Source organism: Drosophila kikkawai, chromosome 2R (genome assembly GCF_030179895.1).
Source record: "Drosophila kikkawai strain 14028-0561.14 chromosome 2R, DkikHiC1v2, whole genome shotgun sequence".
Taxonomy (NCBI): domain Eukaryota; kingdom Metazoa; phylum Arthropoda; class Insecta; order Diptera; family Drosophilidae; genus Drosophila; species Drosophila kikkawai.
Window position 1 is genome coordinate 12,057,730 of NC_091729.1, and position 20,035 is coordinate 12,077,764.

The 20,035-nt window shown below is 41.5% G+C and overlaps 2 protein-coding genes across 3 annotated transcripts in view; one reads left to right on the top strand and one right to left on the bottom strand.

Moving 5' to 3' along the window:
- Nucleotides 1-1,550: 1,550 nt before the first annotated feature.
- Nucleotides 1,551-20,035, top strand: part of LOC108078378 (uncharacterized) — a 42,079-nt gene continuing 23,594 nt past the window's right edge. Inside the window, exons 1-2 of one of the 2 annotated variants that reach the window (XM_017172212.3) lie at nt 1,551-1,997; nt 15,654-15,906. The gene's annotated coding sequence lies outside the window, so the exon portion shown is untranslated. The remainder of the gene's footprint in view (nt 1,998-15,653; nt 15,907-20,035) is intronic. The other variant, XM_017172213.3, reaches the window with a different exon arrangement.
- LOC108078379 (sodium-dependent nutrient amino acid transporter 1) lies at nt 10,927-15,736 on the bottom strand. The gene is made up of 6 exons (XM_017172214.3): nt 15,495-15,736; nt 12,994-13,485; nt 12,695-12,926; nt 12,255-12,629; nt 11,553-12,196; nt 10,927-11,492 (listed from the first exon to the last, which is right to left on the bottom strand). The coding sequence occupies exons 2-6, from the start codon at nt 13,475-13,477 to the stop codon at nt 11,239-11,241; spliced, it is 1,989 nt and encodes a 662-aa protein (XP_017027703.1). The 5' UTR covers nt 13,478-13,485; nt 15,495-15,736; the 3' UTR covers nt 10,927-11,238.

Sequence of the window (20,035 nt, forward strand, 5' to 3'; positions counted from 1 at the left end):
AACAGGCAAGTATCCGACTGCAGAGATGAGTCCATGTGGCAGCCACACGGTAACCCGAAAAATTCCTGGCAAATCCCTGACGTATGGGCATTGAGACAACTTTGATTGGCCTGCTGGTGATTTATGCCCAACCTCATTAATTATGGCCTTTTGCCGAAAGTCGATGTAGTCGCCGGGTTAGGGGTCTGCCAAACGGCTTACTAACAAAAACGAGAGATGCCTCCGGGGTCGCCATTGCCATCATTCACCTGTCCAACTAACGAGGTTCATAATTAGCAGCAACTGTATGTATGGTTGCAGGTACAGCAGGCATCGTATTCGCTTTTTATTCTGTCAACTTTTGAAGCGTGACGATTGACCAGGCTTCCCTTCGATTTATGGGTTGGAGGAGCACCAAGGAAGGAGTCGTTTCGAAGCCCGTTTAAATCCTGCACTTCATCGACAATGTTGCCAAGTAAATCGAGCGTTGCAATGGCCGGCAATCGCCTCTTAGCTCGTCTCCGCCAAATTCAATTATTTCCGCAGGCTATTTCCTCTTTCCTCCGATAATGATATACACATAAAGTCGGTCCGGGCAGGAACTAAAGCGAAGGAGGAGAGGAGCTTGTGGAAATTGCATTTAGGCAAACTGTGTCGCCAACTGTGCACGCATTTTATGCATTTTATTGGACGAGACCAGAGGGAAAAGCATGGAGTGCTCGGGGGAGCTGGCCAAGGTATGCACAAATATCAGCATTAGATTAATGTTGGGACTGTGCCAGAGATGGCCAGCCAAATGATGTGGAATAATTGAGGGGTTTTAAGTGAGGTCTTGGGGGAGTTAAGGAAATGTATTCCTATAATAATATTTATAATATAATAAGATTTATTATGTTCTTTTTACCCGGAATAAAATAGCTTAAAATACCAACAAACGTTCTCTTAAATATCAAGCATTTCCCAGAATTTCCTTAGTATATAAATACCCATTGTTAGATTCCAACTCCCCTAGAAACCGCGTTTATAATAATGTAACTCCAAGTCGTAGCTTTGGGAGCCTTAAACTCACCAAAATGTATTCCTAGCTCGCACATATTTTCCGTCGCCAAACCCATTTCTGCATTCCTGTTAAGCGCCTTAGGACCCAAAAACGTGTTTAGTTTTTTGCCACGAGCAAAGTGATTGCCGTGGACACCTTTTGGGCAGACTATAGAGTGCACACAGCAGGCATCGGCTTAAGACGCTTGCAATTTCCCAGGAACAAGGACTACTTCGGCAACAGGGACCACCCGCCGGAGTCTGGTCGGCGTTGGATCAGCTGTGAGGGATGCACATGCATAATTGAAATCTCCGATTGCAGCAACGGACAAGGCAGAGCTGCTTTCCGTTTCCTTGGACAATTGGCAATTGAAAAACGAAGGCGACAATGTTTTCCAAATGACATCCACTTGGCCATTGCGCAGGCGCCGATTCGAGTGGAACGCATTGGGGCCACTATGCCACAGCCGCCTCCAAAAGCAAGGTGCTGGGTCCAAGGAAGACTCAGTGCAACGTCGGCTGGCAAACCAGACGCTTGGGTGGTCGGCTCCGATTTAGAGAACACATATATATTTATTATTCGTATTCGAATCCGTTTCCGAAACCCATTCAGAACTGGCGTAACGGTCTTTTGAATAATTGAACGCAACGCGTGCCGAACTCGATGCCAATTGATTGCTCATACGCCGCGTGGGCACAAAGGAGCAGGCGAAATACAAATAGAAATAGAAATTGTTGCATGCTCTCGGGCGGCGCAATTGTTGATTGATATTTGCAGTCGGCTGCAGTGCTAAAAATCGAGAGTGTGCCGCAAGCCAGTGTGTGTGCCAGTGTGTGATGTACCAGAGTGTGCGCGATGTTCTAAATGCTTTTTGATTAAAGCTCGCGCCTGAATAGTTTTCCATGCAATCGGAAAATATCCTTTTAGCCGCCCAACTTCGCTAATTGCTCAATGCAGTTGCCTTTGTCCTGGCTCTCGGGTAAGTTCCAGAAATAAACCCAAATATAATACGTATATATTTGCACAGCATTTATTGTGGTGTCAACAAACCCAGGCGTTGATCGCACAACAGAGAGGCGGGGGGATAAAATAACAGCAAAAGAAAGCCGAGGACCGTTCACATACAATTTAATGCTCCTTGCTGTTGACTTTTTAAGGACCATCTTTATTGCCAGGCAACGGGCGACTGGCAACGGGCGGATGGCATTAAATTCGCCCGTTCTGCGTGTGGCTCAGCAATGCGATAAACCTAATAGTAAACGCTCCCCTTTGTTGACTCTATCTGCTGGATTATGTTGTCTCCTACACAAAGCTTAACAGCTCTGGGCGATGGCATAGTTAAAGCTGCTGGATAAACTTTAAGGCTCACACCTTTGTCGGTTAGCTACAAATGCTAGTACTTTAAACAAAGCAGCTCTTAAGCTGATTTTCTATTAAATTAAATTTCAAGAAAGACATGTACACTAAACACTGAAATCTTTGTTAAGCTCATTTCAAAAGCTGAAAAAAGGCTTTGCAAATCCAGTAGTTTTTGCAAATAAAAAACGGCTTTGGACTTTGAAAATTGGATTATCCTTTGTTGATTGAAAAGGTGACTTGTGCAGTGAATTTGTTAGGAAAAGAGAGCTGGGTTTTTGGGTTTAAATTTAAGTAGTACCTTTCTTTAAGAAGTTTAATTATGAAATTATAATATAGTAGCTCTGAGAATGATTGTTTTTTGTAATTAAATTAAATAGGAACTTAACTTTAGGAACCAAAGGGATGAGCCTTAAAGGAAATTCTTAAAATATGATTCAAATAAAATAGTATTTAAATATTTTTGCTATTTTAATACCTTTTGTATAAGATTTTAAAGAATATTTAAAATACGTTGAATAAGTTTGAAAGCTTACATTTTATAGATATATCTAATATTTTACATAATTACAACTATTTTCTTGTTCTTTAAATGATTTTATAATAATATTATATCCTGCTTTGTCAAGTATTTATTTTTAGATATTCTATCCTGAAAATATCATTATTCATTACAATTTCATGGGGGCACTTAATTCCCCTGAAACGAATTTGGTTGACAGGATAGACTCGTGGCAAATGGAGCGGACACCGGGGCGTATGCTTAATCGTTTTTCACACGACCCACTGCAGCTGTTGGCCCTGGCAAATGGAATATTCATATCTTGTGATAAACATACATCTAAACATAATCCATTGTGAAGTACTGAAAGTACTTCAAACAAGTTGCTTACCTAACAAAAAGCCCGAAGGAGGCAGGATAACTGCTCGCGTCCTGATTTCTGCTCTGCGAAGTTCGCGGCGCAACGCCTACGTTTTTTTTTTCGCTTTGCTCTTCTTGTGGCGGCTTTTGGCCGGCTTTACTTTTGCTGACTGCTATTTTATGGTGGCCATTAAAGGAAATTGAATATAATTTTGTTTGCTAAGCTCTTCCATAAACTCCCAAAGGCCAAGTGGCTAGAGCCTTGGTGTTGCCGTATGATTTCCCCCAACGTCTTCGTCTTGGGTGAGGTTTTTCATATTTTATCAGGGAGGAAAAAAAAGGTCGGTCGGTTGTTCTCGCTATACTAATGGAACACTGGATTGGCTATAGCTTTGGCTTTTGGGTGCAACTGGCAACGTTTGGCCGCTGGCCAGCGCTTAAATGTGATTGAGAAATTGCACAAGAAGTGGCAGATTTCGCAGCTTAAATTTCGGGGCCAAACCTTTGACCTCCTCCAACTCCAGAAGATGAAGTACGGAGCTCCCAGTCTCCTTTACCAGTTAGTTCACATATCCCCCAATTGGGTTGTGTGCTGGTCAAACATCTTGGCATTCTGACAGCTAGTCTATTCAGATTTGTTTGCTGGCCCGGATCCGGTCAATATTGTGGCCATTTGGCCAGGCTAAGCCGTAGCCACAGCTCTTAACTTTTAGCATCTTGGACCGGACTTGGGCCCGCTGCTTGCTTACCGATTTCATTATTTATTCAAGTTGGCCGAGCCAAACCTGCATATTGGGGGGAGGCGGTAGGGGGAAATCACAAAATAATAAATTGTTTCTGCGGTTGTTTCTTCTCCCATTTTGCCCCCATTTGTTTGTTTGCTTGTTTGCTTTGTCTTAGTCGTGGAGTTTGCCTATGCGAATGGCTTGCGGTTGCTGTTTGCTTATCTTTGGGGTCCTTTTGCCCATGGATTTGCAATCGTCCGAGGCGGAAAAACATTGTTTTCATTTAATTTAAATGTTTTCGTATCATCGCAGTCACACTCTCTCCTCGAAACCCATTTGTAACAATATTTAGCTGGTCAACCTTTTTCTTTTTTGTATTTTAACAAACGACTTTAAATGATAAATGATGTTGGGAAATTTCAGCATTTTCGGTTAAAAAATAAAATATATAAAAATCGAAGGCTATATAGTAACTAGAATATATATATACATAAATTGATTTCATCCATAAAAAAAAAAGAAAATACGATATTCCTGAAGGACCCTTGAGAAGCAAGGCTCTTGAGTGGTATGTCTTTGGCAAAAGAACTCTCTTGAGAAGAGAAGTGTCCTAAGCCAATGATTTTCCTGATTTATTTTACCAGGTGACAGCGTATACATTTCCTGTATATATATTTTATTCAACTGTATACTCGAATGTGACACCATCATCAATCAATTTCGCAAATAATTCACCCTGAACATCATTGTAATTCGATGCAAAAAGCCAGAGCAGATCCTTGCCATTGTCATTGCCAGAATAAATTCCAGGGTGGGAACAAGGACAAGCGTGAAGGCCAAAAAAACAGCTCACATAATTAAGACAAACCCGAGCTTAAATTGACATTTCCGAGAGAGTGGTCCACGAAAAAAACCGTATACAGCGAAATAAAATAAGAAAACATTTTATTTCGGTGCCTCCCCATCGCAGGATGATAAATTGAGTGATGACGGGAGAGAATTTAACTGCTGAAAGCGAATGGGGACACTCACCTGGACCGAAGCGGCGTGTCATTGTAATTTTGATGAAAGCCAGCGTAAGGTCAGCGGGACATTACGCATACGCCATGATGGTCATGGACGGAGGCTGCGGTTAAATCTAATAAACATTTCCGGCTTTATGCACGCATGAATGTTAATGTGGATTGTTACCCTCCCCCAAAAACTTTTGCGACTCGAGACGGCAGTTTTCAGCCAGAGTTTAATGTACTAGAAATTATGCCTGAGCTTCCCCAAGGAGCGACCATAGTGACGGGTATCCGTCAGAGCCTGTTGGCTGTCATCTGCCTGCTTTCCGGAATTAACATCCTCGAGGCTGTGTGCCAAGAATTGCCAGGAACTTTATTTGTCGAAAGATAAATCCACTTGACTTGGAAGTTGGAACATTTAGATGGAAGATTTGATGCCAGCTCTCTGCCGGGTTTGAATAGTGGAGAATTTTGCCTCTGGTCTTGGCATCAGATTAGCCAAAAACTATATTTAAAGTGGAGGCAGTCATTTGATTTCCGACTCCTAATTAAGGAGTAACATTTAAAGTTCATTCCTTTGATTCGGCCAGGCTGTTGTGCCAACTACACGTGTTGAACAAGTTCATGAACTTCGTCACAAACTTTGGCCCGGCTCCCAGCTCTCCCACAATTCACAGTTTTTTAGCTTCAGCTGCTCCAGCTTCCCTCTATATTTTCCAGCCATCCTGCCATCTGTGGCTTTTCCCATTTTTCCTCTGACGCCGCTGCGTTGACGACATCCGGAGACATTTCTTTTCACTGCTCTGCATTTCACAGGCATTCCAGCCTTCGCTCATTGCTGTCGCATTTGATTTTTGCCTGTGGGAACCATGGGCTCAGGGTCATCCAAAAGTAAATATTTAAATTATATATTCTTGGAAAAATGTGGTAATTTTTGGGAAAAATATTTACACTTTATTGAGGAGAAAGTGTAGGATTACAAAATCTTTTTAATTAATCTGTGGCTGGAAAATCCACAATAATAGTTGAAAGTAAAAACTTAAATCATTCCTTTGAGCATATAGAGTAAATCCTCTTTAAAATCTACAACAGATATATAGCTAACAGTGTCTTCTGCATTTAATTTATTATTTAAGCTGATGGCAAAACCTCATCTAGGTAGAAATTTGTCCAGGAAAAAACGTTTTTCATTTTAATTGTGCCAAAGGTGAGCTTGGTTTCCTTACAGGAAGCTCCGCAAATGAGTTGGCAATTTTAATGGCCTTCCTCCATGTGGCTGGAAGGGATCGGAATAGGAATTGGAGTCGTTGTTAAGATGCCCTGGCTGGGCATGTCTGTGTCCTGTGGCGTGCCAGTTGGTGGTACATTTCGACCCATAGTGCAGACCAGGACCGGGATGACAGTCAACCATTGTGATGTCAGTTTTTGCTAGGCTCCCAGCTCCAGTTCCCGTTCCTGCTCCTGCTCCTGCTCCTGCTTCTGGCCTAATGTCTGTTTGGTTTCTTGGCACGACAGGCCGCCTGGCGTCGTCTTGTGATGAAAAACTTATCATAAAACTTTGGCAAAACTGCAAAGTTGTCAAGGTTTTTGTCATTTGCCTGTCTCTCTATTCTACTCGCTGCCTTTCAGCTGTGGCCGGGCTAAAATAATTATAAATAACTTAAAAGCAGGAGAGCCCAGAGTCGGAAAACCAGCAAAAACCGAAAACCAATAAACAAATCCCATTCAGAAAGTTGCTAGCCCCACAAAGTATGCTAGGCAGGCAGAGGCACGCGATTTCTGGCATCCGATCGCATTTAATTTTTACGGTTTAATTGGCACTATAAACAGCTAATAAAATCGGGGAGGCACTCCACGTCAAATGGCCAATCGATGGCTGAAGAGCGGCCACTCGAAGCGAACAATAAAAGTGCTCGAGCCAGGACATGGCTGTATCCTTATATATAGCATTGTCTGCCGCATGATTTGTTTGCCTTCGCCGGGCTTCCTGCCATTGACAGACTGTCATAAATATGAAACACACACACAATATGGCGAGCCAAAAACTACAGATACACGGAGATATATGTATGTGCAGTTGACATCCAGCCAGGCAGGCAGTGGAGGCTTCGGAATCGACATAACAAACTGCTCAGGTACACGAATCCCCGTGTCCTTCGTCAAGGCAACGTTTGATGGAATGCCTCCGCCGTCTGCGGAATGTTTTTCCGCCCGTAACTTTTCGAGCGTGAAAAATGGTTGCAACTTGTTGTCGCCAGAAATTTAATTAATTAGCCTGCTCGTTGGACAAAACAGAAGTACTATATACTGATTTTGAGTGTAGTTATCGGTAACTTTTAATTAGCAGCCATTCCATTTTCATTTTCAATTCGTTTCATAACCATTAGACAAGTATAATTGATGAAATGGTGGTCGATTTCTATTTATAAATATGTACATTTTTTTATTGAAAACCTTGTTTTGTATGCCAAGCTATTTGCTATATTAATTAAATATTAATTATTAAAATTGTTTTCACTTAATTATATAAACTGATTAATTGAATGCTCAATTGAACATTTTATAATGGGGATAATTTTACAAAAAATAGAGAATGGTGAGTAATTATTTAATTGAGATTATAAGAGAGACTGTGATATTAAATTAAAAGAGAAATGTTGTTTTATTTACTTGAAAATTTAAATTATCGGAAAATGCGCAAGTAAATTTAGCTAGAAAAAGATTAGAATTATTGTTTCAGAAAAACCTGTCATATTATCATAGAGTAATTAATTCCTTCGCTTCTCAAAGTCATTAAGCTTTAAAAAAATAATAATCATTTGTTCAGTTCCTTTTCTATTTTTTATTTATTACATTTCTTTTGTTTACACAATTTTACCTCCTATAAGAGTTAAACATTTACCTGCCAATAAAAAAATACTTCCCCCAATTTAAATGTAAATTCCAAACAATTGCTTAGCGATTAAGGTAGGCTGAAAACACGCCAAACGGTACATTTGGGCCACCATTTTTATGTTAAACACATTCCGTTGCCATTTGTGGCCTATAAACTTTGGCTGTAAATTTTTACAACAACAATAAGAGACATGCATCCCGTTCCAAGCGGAGAGGCAAAACAAATCCGGCTAAATGCCATTCAAACTAAATCACTGCCAATCTGTGTGCCGAAAAACGGACGGACAATAAGGCCAAAAGAACCAGAAGCACCCGAAGAATGTGGCCTAATTTATTTAAATAATTTAAAATTTTGCCCCGTCGGGAATAAACAAAGGAAAATAATAATAGCAGCTGTGTCTAGTCACTGAGTCACTGCCTCAAGATAAGAGAACAGGTCGCGGGGTCCAACAGACAAAGCGTTCTTGGCCAACAAAGGGCCAAAAGTTAATGTGCGCCTAAGTAGCAGCAGTCCGCCCAATGTCGGCCCATTAAATCGCAGCCATTTTGTCCCATCCCGTCCTCCTGGAAATGGCCCACATCCGACAAGTGGCAACTGCCTGCCTGCCGCCGCCGCCGGATCCTATCTCTGCCACTGTCGCCTCCCGTTTAGGCCCGGTCCGTATCTGAATCGGAGCCTTTGTCTGCGGCCAGTGTGTTGATTACTTTGGGGAAATGTGCGTGAAAGGTAAACGCCGTGCAACGCCGTGTGCTGTCATTTTCTGTTTGCCGTCTGCCGCTCAACTTCAGTTGGCTGATTTATTTGGCCACCTTTTGGGTGGGCTCCCTACTACCAGGTCCCTGCTCCCTGCTCCAGTGTTGTGATTTCTCCCACTATATATCGTTTATATGCACTGCTTGGCTATGATTTTGCGTTGTTATTACGTGGCCATAAATCATCGCATCCCTGCAATAATAAACGTAAATTATAATAAAGCCAAATATTTGCTTTCCATTCAGCTTTGACAGGGGTTTTAGCTCAACCAAAATCCTTGAGCGACTGACCAGAAAGTATATTTAAGCTTTAAAACTCTTTAAATCGCTTAACAATCAGTGTGAAGAGGAAACATTGACCTTAATTGCTAATGGACATTGACCAGGCTTTTATTTATAATTAAAATGAAGTGATTGCGTTGGCAAATATACATATCTAAATGGGTTTTAATAACAACCGGAACTTACTGAAAGTATAAATTAGATCATAGGAAAAATAGTTTAACAGAGTTGGTGGGAAATTTCGTAAAATTCTCGATAATTTAATTACATTTTTAAGAACTATTGTATAACTTTAGTGAGCAAAAGTCAACTTGCAATTTATTTAAGTATTTTTCAGATTTACTCCCGTGTACGCCTCCTTGTCTCGGCAATAATATTTTAAAAAGCAATTCAATCGGCTTTCATTTGCTCCGTGTTAAATCACTGGCTTGTTTATACACAAATTAATTCCATTTCCATTCAATGATTGCGACTGTGGGCATTGCCGGATCGATGGAACTCAGCCATTCTGGTTATATATTTCAATTACGCATACGAACCGTTGACGCGGCCATAATGTCTCATTATGTTTGACTTGCGCTGGAAAACAATGAAATTAAGCTCGATGGCCTGGCCCTCGGACAAAACCACTTGAACGAAAAGCACAAAGCACGCTACGGACTGGCTGTGTGCGAATGTTGTTCAAGTTTGGCCATTAAAAACGCATTAACATGGCACAATGGCTTGACAAATAACTCGAAACGCATTGGCTTTCCGTTCGGGCGTTGCGCATACGCCGTGTGTGCATGACAGCATAAGCGAGTGGGTGTTGGTTGTTGGTGGGGAGGGGGGAGAGACAGCTCTTTATGCCGCTTAAATGCGTTTTATCAGTGCAATTACGCACAGCCAGCTGCCGATGGAGCCCACACACACCCATTGTCCATGTCAGCAGACGTCTTCATTAAGGTGACAACCATGGGAATCGTTTTGTGTCTTATTTGCACACCTGGTAATCAAGGAGAATATCACCTTTGAATGGTTTAATTATCGAAAATAAAATATAATTCTTATGGGGGGACTTGACCTTTTGGGTTGTTGTTTAATTTGTAGTATAGGAAAATGTTGAGTAACTTCTTTTTCACAAGAACTTTCAAGTATCTGATTGTTAGATGACAGAAAAAAACAATTTATCGATACTGTATCGATATATATTGTTGCTATATATGTATAGTAAATCTTATTAACAAATAATAATGGAGTTTTAAAGATGTTTAAAATTACAATCAACATAACCTCGAGTCTGAAGAACTTTGCAAATTCACATTTTTGAAAATTATTCGATAATATCGATATGTTATCGTTAAGTATAAGATATTTCGATATTTCAAATTTTGATAAATCAAAGTTTGACAAATTTTGAATACGACAATATTCTTGAAGATATATTTAAACGGTATTTGTCCCCTACATCAGGTAATATCCCTACCATATCCCCAGGTTTTTTCCTACCTTAGTTCTCACCCCCTAAAATTACAGACTAATGAAGGACGTTCTACTGTTTGATTTATTAAGTGTACCGAATATATATATTCCCCTTGAATGCGAAAAGAATTCCCAGTCGTTTGTCATTTGACAATATTCCCAACCGCCCGTCGTTCCTGCTTATCTGAACAGCAGGCAGCCACCAGGCTGAAAGCGGAATCATCCGCCCTGAGCCCGTTGCTTCCTTTCTACAAATTACTTTAATACTTTTCGCCTGATGTTGCGCGGAAGTGTTTTACACACACACACAGCCATAAGCACACACGTCCTGCGCCGCATGTGTAACTTTTTCTTTCAATCATAAAATCAGAACTTTCTACCCTTTATGGCATAATCAGTGCACACACACTCATACACATGAGGGATACAGAAATGGGTTGTGCCGCGGGCTGCAATTGTCTTGTCTTTTATAGTTCCGCCAGTTGCCACAGCACTCACTAGAGATGCGAAGCGGACACAAAAAAGTACTTTACCCCACGAAAAGTTTACCATTTCACAGGAAATCGATGAGGGTTAAGGGAAATATATTTTCAGAATATATCTTACTTTTGAATTTATCTAAATTTTTAATTTAAATCAGCATTATCTTAACTCACACTGGCACCTTTCCGTATACATTTACGACTTTTGTAACGATGCCATCTGGAAGAGCATTGCGTCCTAAGGCCAACTCCAACTGCCATTTAATTTGGCACTTAAGCCCCGGGCTGGGACTGATTTTTATTATAAAAGGGTTGCCCTGTAGATCCCGTGATGACCTCGTAAAGCGACTCGGGGCGGCGGCATTAAATGGTATATAGTTTTATTGCTAATTCGATGCTAACCAAAGATATTGTCATAGATTTTGTGCCAGATACTGCTCCGCCGGAACATGGCGCTCACGTTGTCCTCCTGCACGAAGAGCTGGTACCGCTTAAGGGTGTGCGGGTCGGTGGGTCCCCAGTTGGGCAGTGGCTCAAAGGCTTTGCGGATGCGTCCCCAGAAGCCCAGGCTGGCGGGTTGCTTTCGAATGGCGGGAATGGCCCAGAAGAACACCTGGCCCACGCCGAAGGCGCTGAGGCACCAGCCGAACACTAAAAGGGATTTCTATTAGCCAGGACGTCCGATTTGAGGGGGGTTAATCCTCGGCTTACCGTACACGCCCGACTGGTAGGTGTAGTCCTTGTACTGCAGCGGCTTGTACAACGCCAGCATGTAGATGAGAATGGTGAGCATCATGAGCGGCGTCACCACTGCCCAGCAGATGCGGTAATACAGCGAGGTCTTGATGCCCAGCATGAACTGGACATCGCGACAGAGTCGCTTCACCCCGTAGATCCAGGCAATGGTCACCAGCTCGAAGATGGCCAGGACCAGGGCCACAAAAGTGGCTCCATAGAAGTCTAACAGATTGAGCACGAACTGGCCGCCGGGTGTGATGTATAGCAGGCCCAGCAGATAGCCCACAATGGCTATGCCAACCACAATCATCCAGTTCTTGAGGTTAACAAATTGATCCTTGATCACCGTGGACAGGCAGGAGGCCATGCCCACATTGCTGCCGATACCCAGGACGAAGAGCATGAGGAAGAAGAGCACTGAGAAGAGCTGCGGCAGCACCTTAAACTTGGCTATAGCATCGGGGTACGAGATGAAGGCCAGGCCTGGTCCGCCATTAACCACACTCGCAATGTCCTTGGTGTTGTTCTCGTAGGCCAGGTTACCCAGGATCCCGAAGATAATCACGCCGGACAGGAGCGACGTGAAAGTGTCCAGTGTGGTCACAATGTTCGCATCCCTGCGGAACCAAGTGATAAGTTAATGGCCTAAAGCCGCCCGTCCGTGTATCCACTCACCTGTAAATGTTGTGGCCGAAGCGGTTGTACGAGGCATACATGATGATGTTCCCGAAGCAGATGGCCAGCGAGAAGAAGACCTGGGTGACGGCTGCATACCAGACCTGGGGCTCCAGCAGCTTGTGCCACTGCGGCCGGAGGAAGTAGAGCACGCCGTCGAAGGCCCCGGGCAGGCTGAGGGCCCGCACCAGCAATATGAACATGACCACGTACGGGAAGAGGGCCAGGAAGTAGGAGGCCTTGCCGGAACTCTTCACCCCCTTGAACATGATGCCGGCTATGATGACCCAGGCGATGGCCAGCGTCAGCGCCAGGCTCCAGCTGGGATACCCGATGCCGTCGTCGATGCTCGTTTTCTCGCGCAGAATAATGTGCCTGCGGGATGAAGAAGGTGATGAATGGTCCAAACGGATAGGGACACCTGCTGGCCGGCCACTCACGTGAAGTAAAACTCCGCCGAGGTGGTTCGCACTCCCGTACTGTTGGCCAGACTGGTGCCACTCGCTTCCTGCGGCGCCGAATCCAGACAATCGGGGCCCCACTCGGCGCGGCAATAGCTCCATGGCAGCGTCGGGTAGAAGGAGTCCACGAAGTAGCGCAGGGTCAGGGCCATTAGCGTGGCATAGTAGGTGGTCACGATGCCGGTGGCCAGGACCTGGCCATAGCCAATGCCTGTGGAAGAGAGCCGATAAGAGTTATCCCCTGATTTAGCACTAAGAAACATGTGGACCCAACTCACCCCTCATGATGGGCGCAAAATCGTACACCTTCACACTGCCCCGACTGGAGAACTGGCCCAGCAGCATTTCCAGGTAGTACACTGGCTTACCCACCAGCACCAGGACGATCAGGTAGGGAATGACAAAGGCGCCGCCGCCATTTTCCAGAGCGGTGAAGGGAAATCTCCAGACGTTGCCCAGACCCACGCTCAGTGCGATGCAGGACATAAGGAATTCGATATCGTTGTTCCAACTGGCTCGCTGTTTACCCGGCTCCCCCGCCTCCGCTCCGGGCTGATTGTCTCCAGGTCCTGAAGGTGTTCCGGCTGCTCCAGCTCCTGCCGCCTCCTGCTGCTTCTGATTGCCGCTGCCATTGGCAGCATTCGTGGGCTTATATGCACCCGGTATGGATATGGTTGAGGAATTCAGTGAACCGACAAAGGCCGGATTCATGTAGCCGCTGTTGTTATTATTGTTGCTATTTTCTGTGGCGGTGCTGTCCATGGTTACAGCTGCAAATCAATCAGAAATGTGGTTGCTATAGCCTTCAACTTAATTCGCCGCAACTTGAAGTTGCTTCCCCTTGCTGGTGGTCAAGATTCGAGGCCCCGCCAAACAACAACAACACCCCGATTATGGTCATTAATGGACTCGGCTCAGTGGGACAAAGACAAGGCGCTGGGCAAGTCACTGACCCACTGACTTAGACGATTACGCATTACATAACAACGGAGAGGTGCCGGCGCCGCCTCAATGCAGTGGAAACTGCATCAAACTGGTAAATGCAGCAGGCAAAAATCTGTGGCAATTTGGCTGCCAAGCCTCAGGGCAAAACCAGTTTCCTGGCCTTTTCAGGGAAAGGTCTCCAAGCGTGTGGCAAGCGGGGTTTTTTGTTTTGCTTTGCCATTTCGGCTCCCCATTCATGACAACACTTTGGCTTTCGTGTTTATTTATTTTGCAGCCGATACCGGGGGACAGCAAACTTTCCTGATATCTCAAATTTCACACTGATTTATTACCAGCTCCGGCAGCTGAGGAATTTCTCATAGATAACTCTCCCCTTGTCTGGAGATTACCATATAAGCAAGAGAAAATATTTTACTATCAAATATGAAGTGGCTTACATAGAACCTCCTAATGGGGCTTAAATTGTTCAATGATTTTTGAAAGTGCTATATAGAAAGTGTAGTATTTTCTCGCTTTAGTAATACAGACCTCTTCCTGATTAAAAACCAGTCCATAAACCAAGACATTGGCCTTGTCAACTTAGAAAAAAACGTAAAAACAGGTTGATTGTTTATGGACAGGCTGTTACAGGCGGCAGTCATAATCGATTGATATGGTTACTATAAGTGAGTCAAATAAGAAAAGTTACAGCATTTTGTATAGAGAAAAGATTAGAGAAGACTTGAGGGATAATATGCCTCAACTTGTTTGTGCTAACAAAGAAGAAATACTGCAATCAAGTACCCATTTAAAGCTAAGGGTATTCACCCATCGACTTCCTTTGTTTGTTTACTTTTCAGATGACTATAGGTCGTGTCTGTTGCGCATGCGCAGCTGCTCCGCCGATTGTTCTCGTTGTTGCCATGGAAAGTGAAGGCGAAACTCCAGTACTTTGCTGTTGCAACTTAAAAATGTCAGCAGACAGACTGCAATTACTCGCCAGCTTGGCCCAAACAAAACAAAGCGTGAAGTTTGCTCTACACAAAACTAGATAGCAACACCACACGGCACGCCGCTTTCGGTGTTGGTGCCGGGGTATTGCGATAAAGCCCGCCACCCCACACGTTCTAAATGAGTTTTTATTATTTTATATTGGCAAGAGTCAATTATTTAATTGCCGCCTGGCACTTGCAGATCTCTTTGTTACCCTTTATGTTTGAAATTCGAAATTAATGCACAAGAAAGAGTGACTGCCTGATAGGAACTCTATTCTGGCGGGAAAGTATTCTTTTTTGAGCACTTCCCCAACTTATCTTGTATTGTATATTATGACCCGTCTGATACAAAGCTGTATTTTAATTAAGTTATGGTGTGAGTATCTCCTTGGGATAACTTCCTCACTTATCTGGCACTTGCGTATCGTATAGTATGCAGACATGCCATTCCAGAATCTTTATGGTATCAATAAAGATATAGTCAAAGCAGTTTCACAACGAATTGAGTTGGGGCGCCCCGGGTGAATTGAGAAACCTATCATCTGTACATCACTTTTCATTGGACTGACAGCTTTATTGGTTTTCTGTCTCTTACCTCAACAGGTTTCATTGAAAAAAAAAGAAAAAAACATAGTTTGTGGGAGAGTTTTTGCTACGTTTGGCTACGTCACCAGTAACAATGGGTTTATGAATTATATGGCATTATTAACTATATGGCGCTCGATCATAATCATATCTAAAGTTTAATCATTGTCCACGCGACGCTTGAGATAGGCCCAGGTTCTTGTGGTTTTATTACCCAAAGGATCTCTGCAGCTGGCTCTTAAAAATTATGTAGGTTAGCAAACTTATTTTATTACTTTTTTTTCCCCTTTCCGCCGGTTTATAATATCTTTTATGAGTTGGCTCAGTCGTGTGTTCTCAGCTGTTGTGGGTGCCTTAGCATTGTTGGTTTCACTGTCTCAAGGCACTAATTATGTTTTATTTTATAAAAATTTGATGTTTTATCTATTTTGTAGTTACGTTACGACCGTAAGCAATTGAGTTCCGTGGAAGTAACCAAGCGAACCGCTCACCGCAAGCGCCAAAAGCTCACTGAACGGGCTGGGTTTGCCCAGCAGCGTCTCTGGCGATCGTTTTGGGAATAAAAACAAAGCAAGAAATAAGTTGGAAACCACAACAAAATAAAAAAAAAATAACGCAACAAAAAATACGAACGAGTCAGAAGGTGTTTTTTGGGGAAGTTACCGCCTAGACTTGACATAAGCCAAGGTAAGTGAAATTATGAAAATTAAGTGATTATAAATTACGAGAGCGTCGAACTTGGGTATGTGCCGTTTCTTGTTTGTAACACCTGTAATAGAGGACGTGCTTTCAGAAGTGTCAGTGACATAAGTCTTATTTTGTTTGGTAATGATTGAACTTAGTAAACATTTACTTTGTTTCTTGGAATTTTGTAGAAAGGTGTGCGTTACGTTGTATATTGGTTTCAAAGGGTAATATATTCTAAATAAATAAATCTAAATAAATAACTAAAATAAAAGAAAACATTTAATTTTAAGTGATATTATGCTAAATTAGTTGCTAATTATTATTATAAAAAATAATTAAATATTATTAAAATAAAAACTGATTTTCTTTAAATATTTTAAGAATTCTCTGCTACAATATTTACTAATTATTATTATTAAAAAAAATTAAAATATTTTTCAAATTAAAAGGGATTATTCATTTAACATTTAAAGTATTTTCTAAATACGATCGGCATGATATAAACAATTTAAATTAAATTATTCTTGTAATATTTACAGAATTCTCTAAATTCTCTACTAAATTATTTGCAAATTATTATTGATAAAAATATTTAATAGCTTTCAGATTAAAATAATTACTTCCTGTAACATTAAATTATTTCTGTAAAATTTTTAAATTTTCTACTAAATTATTTTTGTTAAATTAATATTATTATTAATAAAATATAAAAATATTTTTCAAATTTAAAGGGATTATTCGTGTAATATTTAAAAAATTCTTTATTCCTATAATAATATTCCTATTTCTATTATGCTTATTCCTATAATATTTAAAGAATTCTCGAAATTCCCTTCTAAATCCTATTATTAAAAACTTTAAAAGTAAATTCAAATTAATATTTAAAGAAATTTCTTAATACACATAGTATGATTTCTTAAATATTTTAAATTATTATAAATGCTTATTTTTCTCCAAAAGCTTTTTAAACTTAAAAAAATATTTTAAAGTATTAATAATAATAATACTAATCCTTCTCCATTTAGTTCTGTCCAAAATACCTTACCCTACCATAGGTTCTCATAGTGAGCTAAAATAATAGTTATCTTGAATCAGCTGGTCTTGCTTCACCCTTGGGTACCAATATTGGCTTTAATCTCGTTATAATGGCCACACGCTACACCTAGTTATCTCTCACCTTTGATTTCCACTATACGCAACCTATTAGTTAACAATCGCCCTTATTTTGGTGATCTAAAAATAGACTGATTTTCCTCGAAATCGGATGGCAGTTTTTTAACTGGAAAGCATTAATAAATGTTTTATAATTGCCCCTGAGATAGATTAACAAATGATTAAAGCCAGACTGTGTTTACTCATAACATCGGTTAATTGTTATTGTTAACAAATAACCAATAAGGTGGTAAGTTTATGATATGGCTGGAAATACCCGAATTTGATAAGGAAGCTTCATAAATTTATTATTTCGATACGGTAGTTGCCTAATTGCAGTTTCTGGTGAAAAATGCGGCCAAGTTAGTGGCATCCACATGGACACCGCACTGCATTTGGGCCATGAAGGTAATAGCGAGTGTTTTCTGGCCATGTTGTGTGTGTGCTGTGTTATGCTGTGAGTTAGAGCAAACATTTTAATTGGATGCAAATTTTCGACACTTGGCTGCTGCGGTTCGTTTGCAAATGCGGCTTATTTTTTGAAGAGAAACAGAGACAGAGTGAGGGAAACTGTTGCTGTATGGTTCTCCCTGGCATTATCACGCAAAATTGACCGCAACAAATTTGCAGCCCTATTTCCATGTGAGCAAAGTTGCGTTTTTGGTGTATTGATCACAACAATTCAATTAAAATCTCAACGATGTCCGGGACAAGTGCTGCAAAAGCGCCCTAAATCGCATTCCAGCAAACGAATTACAGTAATGACATTTATTTTTACTTTTCAATTAAGAGCTCTTCCATGGCCATGGGATAGGAGAGCGGCGACCACCCGCAGAAATTAAATCCTTTTGCCATTTAAAATGTAATTAATTTTTAATGCACGCTTATGGCATGACGTTGACGGGTTTAATCTGTCTGTTTATGGATGAATATGCCCTGGTCCGATTATGGACTTTGCATGTGTTTCTGTGGCTTATTTATTGGCCAGTCGCTGGGTAATTGTTCGGATAAAAGACTTAGCAACAATGTTTCGCAATGCTCTGATATGCAGTTAATTCGATTAATAAAAGCTAATGAGGGTGTGCCTGTAATTGTAATTTAAATAAAACAATCGCCTTAATGCCCGTATATTATTGTTTTTATTTTTTAACGCTAGTTGTAGTTACTTTTTCCAGATATATTCCTTTGTTCGTGGCTTAATTATCCTCTGCAATTGGAGTCTGTTGCCTGGTTTTGGGCTCTTTTATTTGCTCATTTAATTAGCCATTCCGGTTGGTCATTCCATTTAATTTCGGCTGTCTGCTGCCGGGGCTGAATTCATCAACAATTACATGAATTATCGCTAGAACTTCACTAATTCACCGGACTAATTTGGTATTTTAATGAGGCCCAGCCGCAGGCAAAATGAGAGAGCAGCAGCGAACTGTGAATTTATGGCCAGCGAGCATTTCGGATTCGGAGTTGACAAAAAGTAAAAGCCACTTACAAATTTTCCCAGTCATTTATCAAGCGTTAGGAGGGCATAAATCTCGTCTAAGCAAATAGCAGTGACAACACAACAACCAGCCAGCCAGTCAGTCGGTCTGAGTGTGCCTTCTCAGCCTTAGCCTGAGCCTGAGGTAAGCGGTACTAGTCTTGGTCTTGGCCAAAAGTCAAATCCAGGCCGTGGCCATAATGTTCCGCGGCACGCAATTGTCTTTAATGCACAGGAAGAAAAGGGAATTGAAAAGGGAAGAAAATCTAACTTAAACTTTCTAATATTTCCAAACCCATTCTTGGTTTAAATATAAACCTAAAATCTTTAATATTTTCATTGGAAATTGTTATTGATAAATAATTCGAATAATTTAAATATCTCTGGAGACCTAAGTTGTTTCTTTTTTATTTGTATTTTATTTATTTATTTTTTATTTTATGACCACAAGCTTTCTTAAACTCTTTATAATTTCTTACAGTGTATATGCATAGAAGTCGGCAGAAGGTGGCATTAAATTTTATGGCATTCGACTGTTGGACATTAAAAACAAAGGACAACAAATGTCGCGCCAAGGAGGGACTACTACAATGAGACAGGTTAACGTGGCTGTTTTAGCGGCAAGTGGCATATGGCACGTGGCAGGTTGGCAGCCTGGCAGCCTGATTTATGCAGTCGAGTGAGATGAAAAATTGATGATTTAAGTCCAACCTCGACCCGGAAGGTGAATGCCTCCTTGGGGTGCCATTGCCAGTCTCCGGGTGTGAAGTGTGCAAGCGTGATTCCGGCTTAACTGTGGCCTAACTTGATTTGATCCTTATCCCGGTGTTTACTTAATTAAAATTCCAGCAACTATCGGTGCAAAAGGCCCTAATTGAATCAAAGCTGCAGCAACTTTTACATCGAGATGTTGCCGAATTAGTTGAGAGCTTGCGAGATGTGCTATATGTACATATGTGGCAATTATCCGGCTTACCTTTACGACTCTGGCCTGGCTGCTGCTCTAAAGTAATTGGAATGAAATGTAATTTAGTTGACATTTGCAATTTTCCGGCGAGCAGTATCTTTAGAATAAGCAAAAGAGTTTTTGAGGTTGGCTGCATTCCAGCCAAGGGAAAATTCCTTGTAATCTTGATGCTGCTGCTGCTGCTGCTGGTGGTGGCGCACACGAAATGCCACAAGTGTCAGGCACTCCATTGTAGCATACTTTCGGGCGGCGCCATTTGAATAGAAACCACATTAATCATACGCCCCGCAAGCCCTGTTCCGTGAAAATAAAAACTAATTGAGCTGTGACCGCAGCGGATGTCGCTGCAGCTCTCAGCTCTCGCTTGGCTCCTTCACACTTTGCTTGTCCTTTTTGTGCACTCACTTGGCATATCACGCATACGTCACATTGTCCACATATCAGCGTTGCAGTATATTAAGTCATTCTGTCGTGTGGGTAGTGTGTGTGTGTGTATGTGTGTATGCTTATGTATTTACATGTCTAAGAGCTTGTTA